The sequence below is a fragment of the Carya illinoinensis genome, chromosome 13 (assembly GCF_018687715.1).
Source record: "Carya illinoinensis cultivar Pawnee chromosome 13, C.illinoinensisPawnee_v1, whole genome shotgun sequence".
NCBI lineage: Eukaryota > Viridiplantae > Streptophyta > Magnoliopsida > Fagales > Juglandaceae > Carya > Carya illinoinensis.
Genome location: NC_056764.1, coordinates 17,098,433 through 17,117,840, shown reverse-complemented (window position 1 = coordinate 17,117,840; position 19,408 = coordinate 17,098,433). Strand labels below are relative to the sequence as shown.

At 39.0% G+C, this 19,408-nt stretch overlaps 1 protein-coding gene across 1 annotated transcript; it reads right to left on the bottom strand.

The window, feature by feature from the left end:
• Positions 1 to 10,164: 10,164 nt before the first annotated feature.
• On the bottom strand, positions 10,165 to 13,341 carry LOC122290996. The gene has a single exon (XM_043098652.1). It carries the CDS (start codon positions 13,339 to 13,341, stop codon positions 10,165 to 10,167), a length of 3,177 nt encoding a protein of 1,058 aa, XP_042954586.1.
• Between the last annotated feature and the right edge of the window lie 6,067 nt (positions 13,342 to 19,408).

Sequence of the window (19,408 nt, the reverse complement as noted above, 5' to 3'; positions counted from 1 at the left end):
ATATAATAAGAAACTCCACTTCCATTGGATCATGCACACCATTTTCTTTCTTACTTGCAGCTAAAGTACCCCAAAAGACTTATTTCTTAGCAACATTCTCACCCCTGCTCTATTTGATCCTAAAAAATGGCTCCATTAACAGTTAACTTCAATACCCCGAAAGGAGGAGCCTGCCAACTATAGCTAGGAAGCTTTCTGTTTTGCCTGTGATCTCTAAATTCTTTGAACTCCTGAGCCATGATCAGAGCTTGCTCAATTACTTGGTCAGGCTGCAGGTTTTTGTCTTAAAAAATCTTCTGATTTCATCTATACAACATGCCCCAAGCTATTAGAAAGAATTTTTCAAGATCTCCTTTTCTACCTCATGCCATTACTTCCATAGCAATCTGCATAAGTCCCTTCTTCATATCAGTTCTCAATAAATCTTGAAAGTGTTGTTGCCAGGACTGTATGACAGATGGGCAGTAGCATAAAACATTCCCCAGGTCTTCTTTCTCATCCTTAAACCAAACGCATAGAGCTTCAAGTATTATATGTTTTTCTTTCAAGTTCATATGAGTTGGAAGCCCATTCCCGAGTTGGAAGCCCATTCCTGCAGGCTACCCATGAGGATTGGTCAATATTATAACATGAGGACTGGTCAATATTTCCTAACAAAAAGCCAATCCTCCAGCATATATATATAGGAAGAACAATTTGGAGGCAAACTACACACTTTTGCCATGTCTTTGCAATGGGGTAATACCATAAAAGTTAAATTCCCTATGGATTATAAATTATAAAATACTTTCACACGTCATAATCCAAAAGCTTAGTCGTGAAAACTTGAATGTCCCATAGACCGGTAACACTCACACATATTATTGCTACCAATTTTTGTATACCTGTAGATCCTCATTCCCTTCCTGCACACTAAAATGAACCTTGGAAACCCGAGGGTGACACCTTCAATACCTAAATTTTTACTCTTTAGTGCGTATAATTTCATTGGAGAAAAATGATGATAGTTAGGTTCACCTCCCCTTTCCTAGATTTTGCCAGTTGTTGGCCAAACCTTTCCTCTCTTCTGCGGCCCAACATGTGCATATCCCTTTAGACGACATTTCAGAGCATTTAATGCAGTAATCCTCTCTGAGCAATGCCTCATGGATCGGAAAATATTCTCCCATAAATTATATATCAAGAATCTAACTAGTCACTCTGGATAACACTATGATACATGAATATATATCTATGTCTCGACTACAAATTAGAGACGAATGCAACATGAATTTGACAATACTTCCATATATTATTTATCGAGGGCTTGGCCATGAAGAGGCAAATTCCTCTTGGACCGGCTAACACTCATCTTCAAAGAATCATCAACATTAAAACTAGAGTTCATGACTGGCTGGCTAGATAATATCTTCATTACAAATTAGCAATAACGGATCAACGGCAAGGAAGTAAACTTGAATGATGACTTGGTCAAGATTGATGAAGGGGTTTACCTAAGGCTCGAACAAACCAAAGTGCAAGGGAGAACGTACGAGTCCCCACAAAGATAATAGAATGGAGAACCCAATCACAATACTATTGCACCCCATCCGCTATGCATGCACGTACGAGCTACATAAGGTAATTTACACATATCCCGAGGAAAATAGTCAAAAGTTCTTGATCATTAGTAAATTATCTTTTATAATATTCATTGTTATTGCTGTGTTATTATATATAAAATATATGACTAAAAAAACGAATCATTATATTATAAAATCCGCTTCGCTACATATTTATTTTTGGTCACTGTTTTTTAAAAATTCTTATCTATCAAAACAGTTTTACAAATTGATATATGATATTAAATTTGTTGAATTCTGTCACTCCTGTCTCAATATCAGAGCAGAATTTTCTTCCTCCAAAAATGCCAATAATTTCACAAGAAAATAACAAATCAAAAATTGAAACTAAAGTACACAAGAATACAGAAGAATTACGTGGTTAGATCCTAATGATCTACATCCATGGTAAGAACAGCTAGGAGCTTTATTCTTTTATTAATGAAGATGAACAATACAGCTTGTATACAAGATCACACCCTCACAAATTTTCTCTCTCAATTAAAAACTATCTGTCGAGTCTTTTCTTTAACTTGTACACCTGTATTTTTCTCTGTCACATTCCTCTCAAAACACATTACAGAACCTCACATTTATACTTTTGTATATGTTACAAAATGACCCTGCAGCCGTCCACCTCAAAGTAATCTAATTACCTGAGTCTTGATTCATGGTTGCAAGCTTTAATCCATTCTTTAACATGTGTAAAGATCTAATTGGTTGTCATCTCATTCAACAAATCTCCATCTTGGCAAGCACTTAGTCCTTGAAAGCTGTCTTCATCCTCTTATCTTTTTCTGCAGGTTCCCCCTAGTAGGTACTAACAATTTCCCATGTTAATCAAGTTAAGATAATGTCTAAACTTGATTGTAGGTAAGGATTTTGTAATCATATCAGAAGGGTTGTCTTCAGCAGGAACTTTTTCCACCCCAATCTCCCCAGCAGATATGATGCTCTCAAAAAATGCAATCTAACATCTATATGCTTGGATCTCTCATGATAAACATGATTATTAGCAAGATGAATGCTGCTTTGATTATCGCAGTGAACTGTGATGTTGCCGTAGTGCATGTCTAATTTATGAGATATCCCTTTTAACCATATAGCCTCATTTATCACCTCAGTCATTGCTATATATTATTCCTTAGTTGTTGATAAAGCTACCATTGACTGTAGGTTTGCCTTCCAACTGATAGCTTCACCAAAAATAGTAAACATAAATCCAGTTAGTGATTTCCTCGTGTCTAAACTTCTAGCATAGTCTGAGTCAACAAAGCCTTGTAAATCAGATCCGATTTGCACATTTTCACCAAATTTCAGTCCTAAACACCTTGTACTAGAAAAGTATTGAAACATAGACTTAAGAGCAAGCCAATGTGATTTTCTTGGATTGGTCATAAATCTACTCACTATGCCGACAACATAAGTTATATCAAGCCTAGAGCAAGCCATAGCATACATAATGCTCCCCACCATGCTGGCATATGGAATTTTTTTCCATGAACTCTTTCTCCTCACTAGTTTCTTGTGCTTGAGTGATTGATAATTTTGAATGCTGCCAAATAGGACTGCTGACTGGTTTTACTTGATCCATACCAAATCTGTTAAGAACTTTGTAATATATGACTTTTGAGATAAGTAGATAAGCCTTTTATTCCTTTCTCTTATTATCTCCATTCCTTCAGCTAAAATTCTTTTAGCTGGGCCTAATTCCTTCATCTTGAATTCTAACTTAAGCATGCACTTGACTTGGTTAATTTGGATTCTGTCCTTACAAGCAATAAGTATGTCATCCACATATAATAATAGATATGTTGGATTTCCTTCGATTTTCTTGTAGTACACACAGTTGTCATAATTGCTTCTATTGAAACCATTTTGAATCATGTGGGAATCAAATCGTTTATACCACTGTCTTGGAGATTGTTTAAGTCGATACAATGATTTCTTTAATAAACACACTTGATTCCTTGTGGTTTCAGTAGAGAAGCCTTTTGGTGGTTGCATGTAAATAACTTCTTTAAGCTCACCATGTAAGAAAGTTGTTTTAACAATCACTTGTTCCAAGTGCATGTCTTGATAAGCCACAAAAGAGAGTAAAAGTCTTATAGAGCTGTGTTTAACTACAAGAGAGAAGATTTCATTATAATCCACTCATTCTCTTTGTGTAAAACCCTTAGCCACTAACCTAGCTTTGTACCTAGGTAGTTCAATTCCTGGTATGCCTTCCTTTCTTTTATAAAACCACTTAGACCCTGTCAGTTTCTGGTTTTCTGGTTTTGGAACCATTTCCGATGTTTTATTTTTATTTAGAGACTCCATTTCCTCTTGCATTGAAAGTATCCACTTATCTGCCTCTTTACCAGCCATGGCTTCCTTGAACGATTTAGGTTCTATTTCAATTATTTCCTCAACAACAGTAAGAGCAAAAACTGTTAATTCAGCCTACCCATACCTTTGTGGGGGTCTTATGACCCTCCTTTCCCTATCTCGAGCTAATTTATAAGTTTTCTCTCCACCTTGATGTCTAACCTCTAAGCTTGAGTCCTCAGTTTTTCTAACTAGAGTTTCATCGTTACAAGGTGAATTCATTGATTGCTCCACCTCAAGTTGCATATTAACAGCGGTAGGTAACTGTTCTTGACCTTCTGAATTTTCTTTCTTTCCTGCCATTTGCTTCTCATTAAATGTTACATCTCTACTAATTATACATTTCTACCTTCTAGGTTTAGTAATCCACAACTTATACCCTTTCAAACCCTTTGAATACCCCACAAAAATGCACTTAAGTGCACGTGGTTCCAACTTATCTATTTTGGAGTGTGCATAACTACACATCCAAAAATTCTAAGGTGGACATACCCTGATGGTGTTCCATATCACATTTCTTGTGGGGTTTTAAAATTTAAGGCTAAGGATGGACATCTATTTATGAGATACACAGCAGTCTCAGCACAAAAGATTTTAGGTAACCCTGATGTTGATAGCATGTATCTCACCCTTTCCAAAATGGTTCTATTCATCCTCTCAACCAAACCATTTTGTTGAGGGGCTTTCCTCACTGTTCTGTGCCTAGCCACCCCCTCCCTTTTACAAAAATCATTAAAATCATTTGATAGAAATTCCAAACCATTGTCAGTTCTCAACCTTTTTATTTTCCTGCCAACTTGATTTTCAACAAGTATTTTCCATTTTTTGAACTTAGCAAATATATCACTTTTATTTTTTAGAATATATATATATATATATCCATACCTTCCTTGAGTACTGAGTAGTCATCAATAATGGATAGAAAATACCTGGACCCTCCATGTGAGTTTACCTTTGCTGGCCCCCATAAATCCGAGTGAATGTAGTCCAAAGTCTGTTTAGTTTAATGTGTTGCTTTTCTGAAACTTACTCTGGCAGATTTCCCAAACACACAATCCTTGCAAAAGGGAAATTCCCCAAGCTTTTCTTCCCCCAGTACACCTTGTTTCTCAAGTTCTTGAAGTCCTTGTTGATTGACACGTCCCAGCCTTCTATGCCATGAGAGAGCCTTGTCTCCCATCTTGTGCTGAACTGAAGATGCCTCACCAATTACAGTCTTGCCAATTAGGGTGTAGAGTCCATTCTTAATGACTCCCTTCATCATTACAAGAGCACCCTCATAACCTTTAAAGTACCAAATTCTGATTTAAAGGTACAACCAGATTGATCCAGCATTCCCAAAGAGATTAAGTTCCTTTTTAACTCAAGTATGTATCTCACCTCTTTGAGTACTCTTTCCATACCATCATGCATCTTCAATCTTACTGTTCCTATTCCCAGAATTTTACAAGATTTATTGTTTCCTATAATCACATGATCTCCATCCAAATCCACAAAAGTCTCAAATCAGGACCTCGAGGGGCACATATGAAATGAGCACCCTGAGTCTAGGATCCATTCTTTTCTAAAATCCACCTCTAAGACATTTAAAACTTATGCACTCTCATAACCATCTAGAACAACTGCTGCCTTGCCCTCCTCCATAGGTTTGTTCCCCATTTGTTGTTTCTTCTTAGGACAATCCCTTTTGAAATGTCATTCCTTATGACAAATAAAGCATTTTAATTGCTTTCCTTTAGATTTTTATATTTTTTGATTGTTCTTTCCCTTGTGACTCAGTTTTTTAGACCTATCCCTTACATTTGAACCTTCTCCAGATTCTATTTTGACCTCAGCCTTATTTTGCAACTCTCTTGAGTGCAAAACAAATTGTACTTCTTCTAATGACAAGCTATCTCTACCAAACATCATGGTTTTCTTAATGTTTGCATAAGAAGAATTTGAAGAGGTTAACAACAGAATAGCTTGATCCTCATCATCAATCTTTATATCTATGTTTGCAAGATCCAAGATGATCTTGTTAAATTCATCAAGATGTTCTTCCATAGACATACCTGGAGCCATTTTTAAAGTGTAGAGCATGGTCTTCTTATGGAGTCGATTGACCAAAGATTTGTTTATGTACAGACTCTCTAGTTTAAGCCAAACTCTTGCTGTAGTGTCTTTCTTTGGCAACTTCCCCCAGTACTTTGTCACCAAGTAAAAGGATGATAGTACTATGGGCCTTCTGCAAGACCTGTATTTTTTCTTTTTTTGACAAGAAACTCAGATTCTTTTCATCAAGAAGTGCATCTTAAAGACCCTGCTGAACCACTAGTACTTTCATCTTGATCCTCCACAGACCAAAATCATTTTTTCCAATGAATTTCTCAACATCAAACTTGTCTGTCTCCATCGAACCTGGCTCTTGATATTACTTGTTGAATTATGTCACCTTTATCTCAATACCAGAGCAGAATTTTCTTCCTACAAGAATGCCAAGAATTCCACAAGAAATTAAACAAATCAAAAACTAAAACTAAAGTACACAAGAACACAGAGGAATTACGTGGTTCGATCATAATGATCTACATCCACGGCAGGAACAGCTAGGAGTTTTATTCTTTTATTGATGACGATGAACAATACAGCTTGTATACAAGATCACACGCTCAAAATTTTTTTCTCTCAATGAAAAGCTATCTGTCGAGTATTTTCTTTAACTTGTACACCTGTACTTTTTTCTATCATATTCCTCTCAAAACACATTACAGAACCTCACATTTATACATTTGTATATGTTACAAAATGACCCTATAGCCCTCCACCTCAAAGTAATCTAATTACCCAAGTCTTGATTCTTGGCTGCAAGCTTTAATCCATTCTTTAACGTGTAAGGATCTAATTGGTTGTCATCTCATTCCACAAATTATATTAATTTGAGTTTATTTCATGAAATTTTTTATAATTAAACTTTTTTTTCTCATATTTTTTGAAACAAGGCAGAGAAAAGAAATAACCCGGACTTACCCTTGATCTATAGCAAAGTATTTATGCCTTCCACCTGCCCAAGGCATTCCATGACCAGCCAAATCTTTATTAGTTCTTACCATTAAACGATTATGACAACCAATATAAAGAGCAAAGAGCTTAAACATAAGGGAAATGAAGGAATGGACTATGGGGATAATATCAAATTAAGAGTCTTAATTTAATATTATCTTGATATGATATGATTATTTTGATATAATTTTCATAATTATAAAATTGAAGTTGATTATAGTACATAGATTAAGTTTAAGAACAATTTTAAATTGGGCTTGGGTATAGTGGCAAGGAATCATGTGGGGGAGGTTCTGTTTACTTTCTGTTCTGCTAAACAGTTTAGTGGAAACTCTGATCTGGCTGAAGCAGCTACTCTTTGGAGAGTTATGGAACTTGTTTTAGAGCTTGATGTCAGGTTGGTGGTGTTTGAGGGAGATGCTGCCAGAGTGATAAGAGGAGTAACAGAGGTAGGGGGCAACTATGCATGGATGGAACAACAGTATGCCAACATACGTGGCAGGCTGTTAATGAGGCCAGATTGGTTTGTGAGTTTCATTCATAGAGAAGGCAACTGTGTTGCCCACGCATTAGCCAAGAAAGGTTTGAGTATGGAAGGGGAGTGGTGCTGGATTGAGGATGGACCTTCAGAAATTACAAGTATAATTGCTAGAGAAATGTCTTATAGCAATGAGGGGAGTTAAGTGAGTGATTGTCTTTTTAGAGTTTTAAGTGAATGTTGCTGTTTTTTGTAACACATTTTATGAATGAATGGAAAGTATTGATGATTGTTTCAAAAAAAAAAAAAAGTTTATGTATATTACTTTGATTAGAGTTCCTTTTTATTTTATTTTATTTTATTTGGCTTCTTTCCCGATAAATAGGAGTTTAAATATGCCTTGTATTCACACATATTTGAGAATAGAATATATATAGCCCCAAATTCTCTCTCCCACCTAGTCTTTTCCCATCTCCATTTTCTAAATTTTATATTTTATTTTTCACATGGTATTAGCGCCACCTATTTCTTGTAACCACTAGGGTAATTTTTCTGGCATTCCTTTTCGGCAAGCTTGTCGTGGCTAGGATAATTATTTTGGTGTTCTTTTTTGACAAGACTGTCATCGCTAGGGTAATTTTTCTGGCATTCTTTTTCCAGCAAACCTGTTGCTACTTGGTGCTTTGCAACCTTCATCGCTCTTTGTTCTTAGATCAAATCTCATACTCTAAGTTAAGTAAGGTATAGATTATCTAATCTGTAAAAGTGTTAGCTACCGAAATGCAGAGTAGCTTGGAGTAGTATATGGGTATTTGAGATTCGGGAATGGATGTAAATGAAAGTAACATGGAAGGAAGGAAAAACACTGTCATACGTTCATTAAAATAGCAAGGGTTCTTCGAGGGACCCAACCTCCAGATAATTCCAAACATAAGATGATAAAGCCTGCATCTTCTACTCCACCCCCTCCCTATTTATCCCACTACCTCTGATAGTAGAGTAATGACCTTCACAGGAGCAAGGACTGAAATAAAATGGCAGACAACCAACGCAGCGTTTCATGGGAATTCCCATGAAACGCAGCGTTTTACATTCAAAGGACTCAACAGTATTTAAATTAAACTACAAGGACATAACAGTAAATTAACAAGAAATTAAAAGAGAGAGCTGCCACGCAGCCTCCAGAAACTTCTCCCATGCGCATCGTTTTGAGTTTTGAGCACCTGGTCAGTTCACTTCATGCTCCTCCGTATCCCCCCATTGCTTCCCTTCTCTTAGGTTTCCAGTGATCTTATTGGGAACCCTCACAAACTCCCCCCGTTAAACCACCTTGTCCACAAGGTGGGGCTATAGTTCCCGGAGGCGCCATAAAAGTTCCCAGCTATTGTCTTCCTCAGCGGCTCCGGTCCACTTCACGAGCACTTCCATAACAGCCCGATCACCTTGGCATTTCATCCTCCTGTCAACGATGGCCTTCGGTTCAGGTAAGATTTCCCCATGCACATCTATTGGTGGTAGTGTTGCTAATGGCTGAACTTGGGTGCCGATTTTCTTTTTTAGTGTAGATACATGAAAAGTGGGGTGGAGTCTTGCAGAAGTGGGTAGATCTAGGCGGTAAGCCACAGATCCCACTCTTTGCAACACTTTGAAAGGCCTGAAATAACGAGGAGAGAGCTTGAGATTTTTGCGAGGGGCCAATGATTTCTGTCGGTATGGTTGCAGTCGGAGGTAAACAAAATCCCCAACCTGGAATTCCCTTTCGGTCCTTCTTTTGTCTGCATACATTTTCATGCGGTGTTGTGCTGAGTTTAAGTTTTCCTTTAGTAGCTCTATGATCTGTTGTCTGTCTTTCAATACAATATCAACTGCATGATTGGCTGAGGTCCCCGGGATATAAGATATCAGTGTGGGTGGGGGGTAGCCATATAGTGCTTGGAAGGGTGTGAGTTTGGTGGCTGAATGGTAGGAAGTATTGTACCAGTACTCAGCCAGTGTTAACCACTGTGTCCATTGCTGGGGTTTACTGCTAGTATAACACTTGAGATATGACTCGAGGCATCTATTGATTGCTTCTGTTTGGCCATCACTTTGAGGGTGATAGGCTGAACTGAACTGTAAGGTCGACCCCATTAATGTGAACAAGGTTTTCTAGAATGAGCTTACAAAAATTGGGTCTCTGTAAGACATAATGGATTTTGGCAATCCATGAAGTTTAAAAATGTTGTCCATGAAAAGTCCAGCTACTGTGCTGGCCGTGTAGGGATGGGCTAGGGGAATGAAGTGAGTAAATTTCGTGAACCTGTCCACTACCACCATTACCACGTCAGAACCTTTAGACTTAGGTAAACCCTCTATGAAGTCCATAGAAAGGTCAGCCCAAGCCTATTGGGGAATGGGAAGAGGCTGTAACAAGCCTGCTGGCAGTGAGGTCTCGTATTTGACCTGCTGACAAATGGAGCATTCTCTAACCATTCTTTTGATATCAGCCTTCATGCCTTTCCAAATGAAATCCTTCTTTGCCCTTTGATAAGTTTTTAAGTACCCCGCATGGCCCCCTACTGGATCATCATGGATATAGTGGAGTACTTTTGATTTGAAAGCTGATCCCAGAATTATGAACATTCTACCCTTTTTCAGAATTAATCCTTGCTGCAAGTTGTACCCATTTAAAGGTTATGTATTGTCATTTAGCCTTGAAAGTATTTGTTGAGCTTCCGTTGAATCTTGGTAGCTGCCCTTTAATTCTTCCACCCACTCTGGAGTTGGGAATGAGATCATAGCCAAGGCAACCTCCATATTGCCTTCACTTTCGATTTGCCTCGATAAGGCATCGGCAACCTTGTTTTCCATCCCTTTTTTATAAGCGATCACGAAATCATAACCAAGTAGTTTGGTCAGCCATTTTTGTTGTGCTGTTGTGCCCACCCTTTGTTCTAATAGAAACTTTAGAGCTTGCTGGTCTGTTTTTACTGTAAAAAACCTCCCCAACAAGTAAGGCCTCCACTTTTGCACCACTGTAACTAGTGCAAACAATTCCTTTTCATAGGTGGAAAGGGAAAGTGCTCTCCCTTTTAATGCCTTACTCATGAATGCAATGGGCTGCTGTCCCTGCATCAATACTGCCCCTACTCCTCTTCCACTAGCATCGCACTCCACAATAAAAGGCTGGGAGAAATCTGGTAGTCTAAGAACTGGTGGTTGAGTAACAGCCTTCTTGAGTTCCTTGAAAGCCTCCTCTGCTTCCTGGTTCCAAGCAAAGGAATTTTTTCCCAACAGCTTGGTAAGAGGTGCTTCAATGGTTCCATAGTGCCTAATGAACTTACAGTAATAGCCCGTTAGGCCCAGAAACCCTCTTAGAGACTTGACACTTTTCGGTTGTGGCCAATCCAGCATCGCTTGTATTTTTGAGGAATCAGCTCTTACTCCTTCAGCTGTGATAATATGCCCCAAGTAATCCACTTCTGGAACTCCAAATTTACACTTTGAGAACTTAGCAAACAAGTGGTGTACCTGCAAGGTCTCCAGTACCTTTTGAATGTGCAACAAATGAGTAGACCAACAGCCACTATAGATTAGTATATCATAAAAAAAAACCAATACAAATTTCCTTAGAAATGGTCGGAAGATTTCATTCATGATGCCTTGGAAAGTTGATGGGGCATTTGTTAAGCCGAAAGGCATTACAAGGAATTCATAATGCCCTTCATGGGTTCGGAATGCAGTTTTTGGTATGTCTTCCTCCACCACTCTTATTTGATGATAGCCGGACCTTAAGTCCAGCTTTGAGAAAACCACAGCCCCATTTAATTCATCCAGTAGTTCATCTATCACTGGTATTGGAAATTTATCCTTCACCGTTTCCTTGTTTAAGGATCGGTAATCCACACACAAACGCCAGCCTCCATCTGCCTTTCGAACCAGCAATACGGGAGATGAGAAAGGGCTGGAACTGGGTCTAATAACTCCTGTTTGTAGCATTTGTGTCACCAGTTTCTCAATCTCATTTTTTTGGTAATGTAGGTAACGGTAGGGTCGAGTAGAAATAGGTTGGGTTCCTGCTTTAAGGATTATTCTGTGATCCTTGGAACGGGTTGGGGGAAGGCCTTGTGGGGTGTCAAAGATTTTTTTAAACTGAGTTAGGAGGGCTTTTATGTCCGGGTGGGTTCTTTGGAATTCAGAGCTGAGGTTTTTTTCCATGGTTTGGGCTTCCTGCCATTGTAACCAAAATCTTTGGCCACGGTTTATAGAGTGGAGTAGAGACTTGCTACTACCCTCTACAGTTGACTCACCAGGCTTTAATCCTCTTAGGACTTGTTTTCCATCCCTTCCTCCAAACTCCATTGTAAGTTTTGCAAAATCCCACAATATTGGGCCAAGAGTTTGCAACCAAGCTACTCCGAGAACCAGATCACAACCACCCAATTTAAGTAAATAAAAGGAGGTAGTAATGTGTGTACCTTGCAGTTTGAGGGGTACTTCACTGCATTGGCCTTCACCTTGGATAACATCTCCATTTGCAATCTTTACCGAAATGGGTCTTGGGTCTGCCACTAGTAGTTTGGTTTTTCTGGACACCCAGGGGTCCATAAAATTATTTGTACTGCCTGAATCGATCAGAACCACCACTTGTACTCCACACAAATTGCCCAGAAGTCTCATTGTTTGAGCATTAGGGGTCCCACTCATAGCATTCAACGAAATCCCTGCTTCAGGTTGCTCCACTAAGGGCTCCATCTCGGGGTCATTGTCCTCATTTTCTGCTAGTTCAGTCTGTCCTGCTTCCAATGGTTCTTCAAGAGTCTGCAACAGGTAAGCTTTTGGTGCTTTGCACTGGTGCGTGGGGTTCCACTTCTCCTCACAATGGTAGCATAGTCCCTTGCGGCTATTCTCATCCATTGAGGTTGAGAACAACTTCCTGTTAGGAGTAACATATCTCCCCCCCTTACTACTGCTGCTTCCTTCACTGTACTGCCCAGTGGGGTTAGGATTGGTTCCCCAAGATGACATTGACCTATCCGAATGAGGTCTAGTGAAAGGCTTCTTGGAAGTTAGGAGGTATTCCTCCTGTACTTTTGCTAGTCCGAAAGCCGCTCCCAAGTTAATAGGATTTAACATCTTAACTGGCAAGCAGATTTCATCTTTTAGCCCACTCAGGAAAACACTTAATTTATGAGGAGCTGAAAGACCTCTTAAACGATTGGACAAGGATTCAAACTCAGCTTTATAAGCTGAAACAATGGTGGTTTGTTTCAGACGCGTAAGAGCTTCCATTGGGTCATCGTAAGCCGTTGGCCCAAAACGCAGTAGCAAGGCTCTTACAAATGTGTCCCGGCTAGTAAGCTGTCCGGATTCATAAGCATCTTGGTACCAGACCAAGGCTTCCTCCTCCATATGGTAAGAAGCTATTAATAATCTTTGGGCTGGGTTTGTTTGGTGGATTTCAAAATACTGGTTTGCTTTGAAAGTCCATCCAGCTGGGTTATCCCCATTGAAATGAGGGAACTCCAGCCTAACAGTTCTGTTAAAACCCCCCCTATGTGGTTCTCCACCCTCATGTCCTAGTGGTACTTCTCTATTCACCATATTATTGTGATTAGCGATTAATGTTCTCACCATATCAGTAAGTTGGTCTAACCTTTCATTCACTGTTTTGCTGCTTTCTTCTAGGGAGTCGACCTGTCTTTGGAGTGCCTCCCTCGAACGTGTGCCTTCAGCCATCAGGATGGATGGCTCTTGATACCAAGTGTTAGCTACCGAAATGCAGAGTAGCTTGGAGTAGTATATGGGTATTTGAGATTCGGGAATGGATGTAAATGAAAGTAACATGGAAGGAAGGAAAAACACTGTCATACGTTCATTAAAATAGCAAGGGTTCTTCGAGGGACCCAACCTCCAGATAATTCCAAACATAAGATGATAAAGCCTGCATCTTCTACTCCACCCCCTCCCTATTTATCCCACTACCTCTGACAGTAGAGTAACGACCTTCACAGGAGCAAGGACTGAAATAAAATGGCAGACAACCAACGCAGCGTTTCATTCCCATGAAACGCAGCATTTTACATTCAAAGAACTCAACAGTATTTAAATTAAACTACAAGGATAGAACAGTAAATTAACAAGAAATTAAAAGACAGAGCTGCCACGCAGCCTCCAGAAACTTCTCTCATGTGCACCGTTTTGAGTTTTGAGCACCTGGTCAGTTCACTTCGTGCTCCTTCGTATCCCCCCATTGCTTCCCTTCTCTTAGGTTTCCAGTTATCTTATTGGGAACCCTAACAAAAAGATCTGATCCCATAAGCCGTCACACGCTTTGCCATGACCACCAGAACATTCGACACTCAACACCACGGTCAATCACTAGTATTTTCTTTTTCAAATTTGTAACAATATATTTTGATAGGATAGCCACCAACGAGTTGAACGAGCCAAAAATCGGCATTAAAAGATGCCGCACGTGCGGACCAAAGGTTCTATCTCTTCGTCCAGGCACCATCCAAATTCTCACTCGTAGGGCCATCGTACTTGACACATGTGGGCATTACAGCATGCCATGTAGCCTAGCACCATGTTAGCAACAGTTCCTGCATCAGCGCCAAGTCATCAATCACTAAATTAGCAAATGGTTCCTACATTAGCAGTTAGCTGTGCCATGTCAACAACTGAAATGTTGATCCTGGCGGTAGACTTCCTTGTTGATTTTGACCAGAGTTCTTCCTACTCTATTTTTCGATTTGGTTTCATATTTTTTGTCTATTTTTCCATTGGATTTCTCCCAATGGCCCAAAGTTTTTCTAGTTTAGACAATTATGTCCCATCTCACATCCATGCTTTTTAAGTATCCTTATTAGCTTGAGTATTTTACTTTTTATTGCGTTTTAGCCTTCTAATATTGGTCCTATAGTTAGGGTTGTAAATGAACTAGTCCGTACGATTGCTCTCTCAATACTCGCTTGGCTAATCTTGAACCGAGTTCCACTTGTGCAAAAAATCTCGATCGTAAAAATAGAAACCTGGTCAATTAGTAAATAACACATACTGGATTAAACTTGACTCAATTAAGGTTCATTAAGGCCCGCTTGTTTATGTTCAACTTGGCTCATTAGCTTGACTCGATTAGAGCTTGTCCATAAATTATTGAATATATATTTATGTATAATTTATTTCTATATATAAGTATTTCACACACACACACACAAATATATATATACATGCTTCATTTTCATCATCTCATTGGCGATTAATCAATGGATATGGAGGCTACACACAAATCCCAAACTTAAAATTTCAAAGTTTTCTACCTTGAGTTGGCAAGGGGGTGTTAGAGATAATATCAATTTAAGAGCCATAATTTGATATTATCTTGATATGATATAATTATCTTGATATGATATTTTCATAATTATCAAATGAAAGTTGATTAGAATACTACTTAAATTAAGTTGATGTATATTACTTTGATTAGAATACTTTTTATTTCATTTGGTCTCTTTCCCTACAATAGGGTTGTAACGCCCACCCTTGTGGTGGAACCTTTAGAAAATGATTTTTACAAAAATGACAGAAATTACCGTTTGTTTAAAACTTTTTCATTTTATGCCAGGATGCGAAAGACTCCATGTTTATAAAAGAAAACGTGATTCTTAATTTAAAATGAGTTATAACGGTAAATATTAAATTTTATAATTAAAAATCTTTCATACAAAATGTTGTGCCTAGGCTTTCGTGCTCTTCCTCTTGGGCCGTGTCCGTCCTGATGCGTACTGTTCATCTTGTCCTTGGGAGGGTATACATAAAAACTAAAATGAGTCAAAGACTCATAGGCATTACTTCATACAGGTAAAATATAATAACGTAGGTTTTCAGTCATTCATTTATCACTCCATACATACTGTACATGAGACATTTGTTCATTCAAAACATTTCAAGGCTGAGTTTTTCTTGAAAAGAATTTTCTTTAGTAAAATGTTTCTTTTCTTTCGTAAAACATTTCCCTATGCCTCATGCCTTCATTTCTTAAAGAGTCTGAGCATACATGCATTCTTTATTAACATGCATACATCCTTTCTTATCACTTTCATTGGCTATTGCACACTGTTGTGCTCCATGTGTAAGGGTTAGCAATCTTTTGGACCTTGATTCCACCCGTGACCACAGGTTAGGAATCTCTTTTTGTTAGGGTGCAGCACTAGGTGCATTACCAATACTACTCTTATCCAGAATTGTAATTTGGCCATTTATTCGGTACCCATTCATTCATTTTTGTGGCCGTTACGTATTTTAATACATTAAAACATTCAGTCCTTCCGTTCATTCGATCCTTTCTTTCAGTCATTTTCATTTATTCTTTTTAGTCCATTTAGTTCATAAGCATCATTTAAAAGCATAAGCTTAAACCTCGACATTTAAAAGTAGTCTTTGAAATCATAATATAAACATCGTTTAAAGCATCAGTCCGAAGCATCCTTGAACATCATTTTTCAAGGCATCATTTAAAACATCGTCTTTCATAGAGATATTTTAAAACACTTTCTCTGTGTTATTTAAAGTATCGCTTAAAGCATGAGGCATAAGCCTCGCATTTCATTTCATGAAAATATATCCAATACTTACTACATATAACATCCATTCACATGCATATACTTAATACTTTGGGGTACATAAAAAGGGGCTGCCAAGGAGGGCGTTACATACATATACTTGAAAATTTATACTTAGCATTCTTTCGTAAAACGTTATTCGTGTCATTTCGTAAAGCATAGTAAAGGAAAAGTATTTCATTTTATTTTCATATCTTTTAGAAATCTCTAGAAGAGTATGAACGTAATACTTACCTGGACTCCATACCATACTCATTTCATGCAGTGCATTCATGTGCGTATCAGATGGTAACCTACATGCATACACATAACCTTAATGTCATTTTCAATCTAGTACATAAGCAACTAAATTAAAAATAGAATTACACTTCGCGGAACACTCTCCTTCTATCCCATGTTCTTACATATGCTAAAACCTTTGAGATCCACTTACAGTTACTACTTTCGTCTTTTATGTCTTCCTTATCACGTTTCTTCTTTCTAGGACCCACTTGGGTCACCTTTCCCAAATTTAGTATTTTGCTTCGAGGTCTTATCCTTTAAAATGAACCTCCATGATCCACCTTAGGATTAAGACACTAAGACTTTTGTCTTACTCTCCTATTAACCACATTCCAATGCATGACTCAAACCGACTAAGTCATGCATCCCAATCCTAGACAACATACAAGTTACTACCTTCATGCATCCTATTCCATACTAAATCATCATTCCCATCCATACATGCCACATGATTTTAAGCCAACTCTGAGGCTTAAACATCATGTAACCATGCTTAGAATAGATTACCCATTATATATGGTAAATCCGTCTGGCACATGAGTCTCACTAGATGCACATGTACCTTAACCTCTAATCACCTAATATCAACTTATAATCCGTTGAACGCCGCTTGTATAAACAAGCTCCATACTCCGATACCAACTTCTATTCAAACCCAGTTTGTAGGACCTTTCTACTTCCTGGCCCTTTACAAGTTCATCCCAACACATGATGAGTCCTCATTCACACTACACCTCCGTCTCGTCACGTACCTTGAGACTAACTTCAAACTACACCGTGACATCCGTCACTATGATAGGGTCACATCACAACTACTTTGAGACACTATTCCACAGTTCCTGACACTATACAATATGCTCTACGCTCCTCAACTATGCCATCCAAACCTTCGTGACACGCCATCTAGTGCATCACAACATCACACAGAGTACACTCCATGTGAACTCTCTTCCATCCAGACTACACCACACATCACTACGACACACGTCACATGGTGCATCGCTGCAATAGATGGAGTACACACCACATGTAATCCCTTCACATTACGCCACACCACATCACTACTACAACAAACACTTCACACTCACACTTCATAGCACAATCCACAACACTACACAGCTCACCCCACAACTATTCCTAACACTTCACTACATAGCAAACTCCACAATAACCAACCAACATCTAACATAAATAACAAAGGAGAGAGGGTTATACCATTGTCGCGATTAACCTATGCGTTACTCGCTGTCTGGCACAGGTAGTGGCGTCTAAAGCCACTAGCTTGGGAGGTAGCTATCACCATTGTGACCTTAGAACAGGCTACCTCGGGGATTGAACCTAGGGTTTCGGCTACTAGATCTAGGTTGTACTAGGGTGGCCAACATGGAGGGAGTTCTGGGTGGTAGCTAACACTGTGTACAATGGTGGTCAGCCACGTACAGTGGCTGTTTTGGCCACTGGAGGTAGATAGGGATGCGGATCTAGAAGGGGCAGAGCATGGAGAGGCTTGGGAGGACCATGGCGAGGTCATGGTGGCATCAGTCAAGTGGTGAGGCGGCTCTACGGTGACAAATCTGGCCATGGGTGGTGAAACCTGTGTGTGAGAGAGTGAGGATCTGTGTGGGAGTTAGGGGCTAAGGTGGGGCAGAGGGAGCCTAGAGGGAGGTCACCGAGGGAGGGGAAACTCAGTGGTAGTGGTGCGGTGGCCTGGGCAGTAGTGCACAGTGGTGCAAGGGAAGAAATCCGTGGGTTTCATTTGTGTGTGCATGAGATGATTCGATAGAGAGGGAGAGAGTTGCAGGGAAGGGAGGCCATGAGGGTAGTTGTCTGTGAGAGGAGGAGGTCATGGTGGTTAGAAGTGGTCATGGTGGTTAGCGGTCAGCCCAAGGGGGTAAGAAATGGGTGAAACCCATTTCGGTTAGGCTACCGCAAGAGGAGAGAGAGAGCTGCGTGGGGTTCACTAGTGGGAGAAGGAGCTTGCCGACATGAGAGGGAGACACCGGTGGTGGCGGTGAGGCTAGGCGGCCCGCGGCGATGCCGGGCTGGAGAAGAAGAGGCCACGGTGGACAGGAGAGTTGCTACCTGTCGGGCTTAAGGGGAGAGGGAGGAGAGAGAGGGAAAAGGGAAAAGTGAGGGGAAAGGGGAGAGGGCTTGGGTATTTAATCTAGGCCCTTCCACTTGGGATCTTCAGAACGATCTAACGGTGAGCTTTAAATACCGATTTGAAAATGTGTAAACATTAATTTAACTAAACTTTAGTTTATAAAATATAATCTTCATCCTTAATTAAATGATGAAGTTTTGCTAATTCTTTTTAAGAGAATAAAACATTTTAAATAAATTTAGAGTTTTCAACATAATTTAAATCTCATAATATTTTTAAATGGCTGAAATCATTTAAATAAAAATAATTTTTCACAATTATAATATTTTTAGATCTCTTCAAAAATATTATAATTGTTTTATTTAAAATCAAACTTAGTCCATTAACACTGGAAATATCCCATATTAATATTTTTAGGACATTTAAAATATTTGAGGGCTTTAAAACACTATGCTTCCTTTAAAAATCACTTGATATCTTTAAAAACACGCCATTGAGGTTGGGGATGCAGAACGAGACTCGTAACCATAAGAGAAAGAAGGAGCAGGCACTACAACACAAAAAAAAAAAAAAAATCACCAAAACGTCACCAAATACATTTGGTGACAGTTTGAAACCGTCACCTAATTAGCATCACAGAATATAATTGGTTACAGTTTACCATGCAACCATCACTAAAAGTACTTTTAGTGATGGTTGGAGGTGTTCCATTTGGTATAACTTTCGAATGTGAAATTTTTTTTGTGACGGTTGAAAACTGTCACAGAAAGTAATGTTCGAATGTATGACATAACGTTCGAATGTCAACCAAATTGATTGGCATTTGAATGACAGAAGTTGACGTTCATTGATTATTGTTTGAATGTATCAGTAAAATGTCTGAACATTGATACGTCTAGACGTTAACTGTAATAAAAGTTCTAATTTTAGT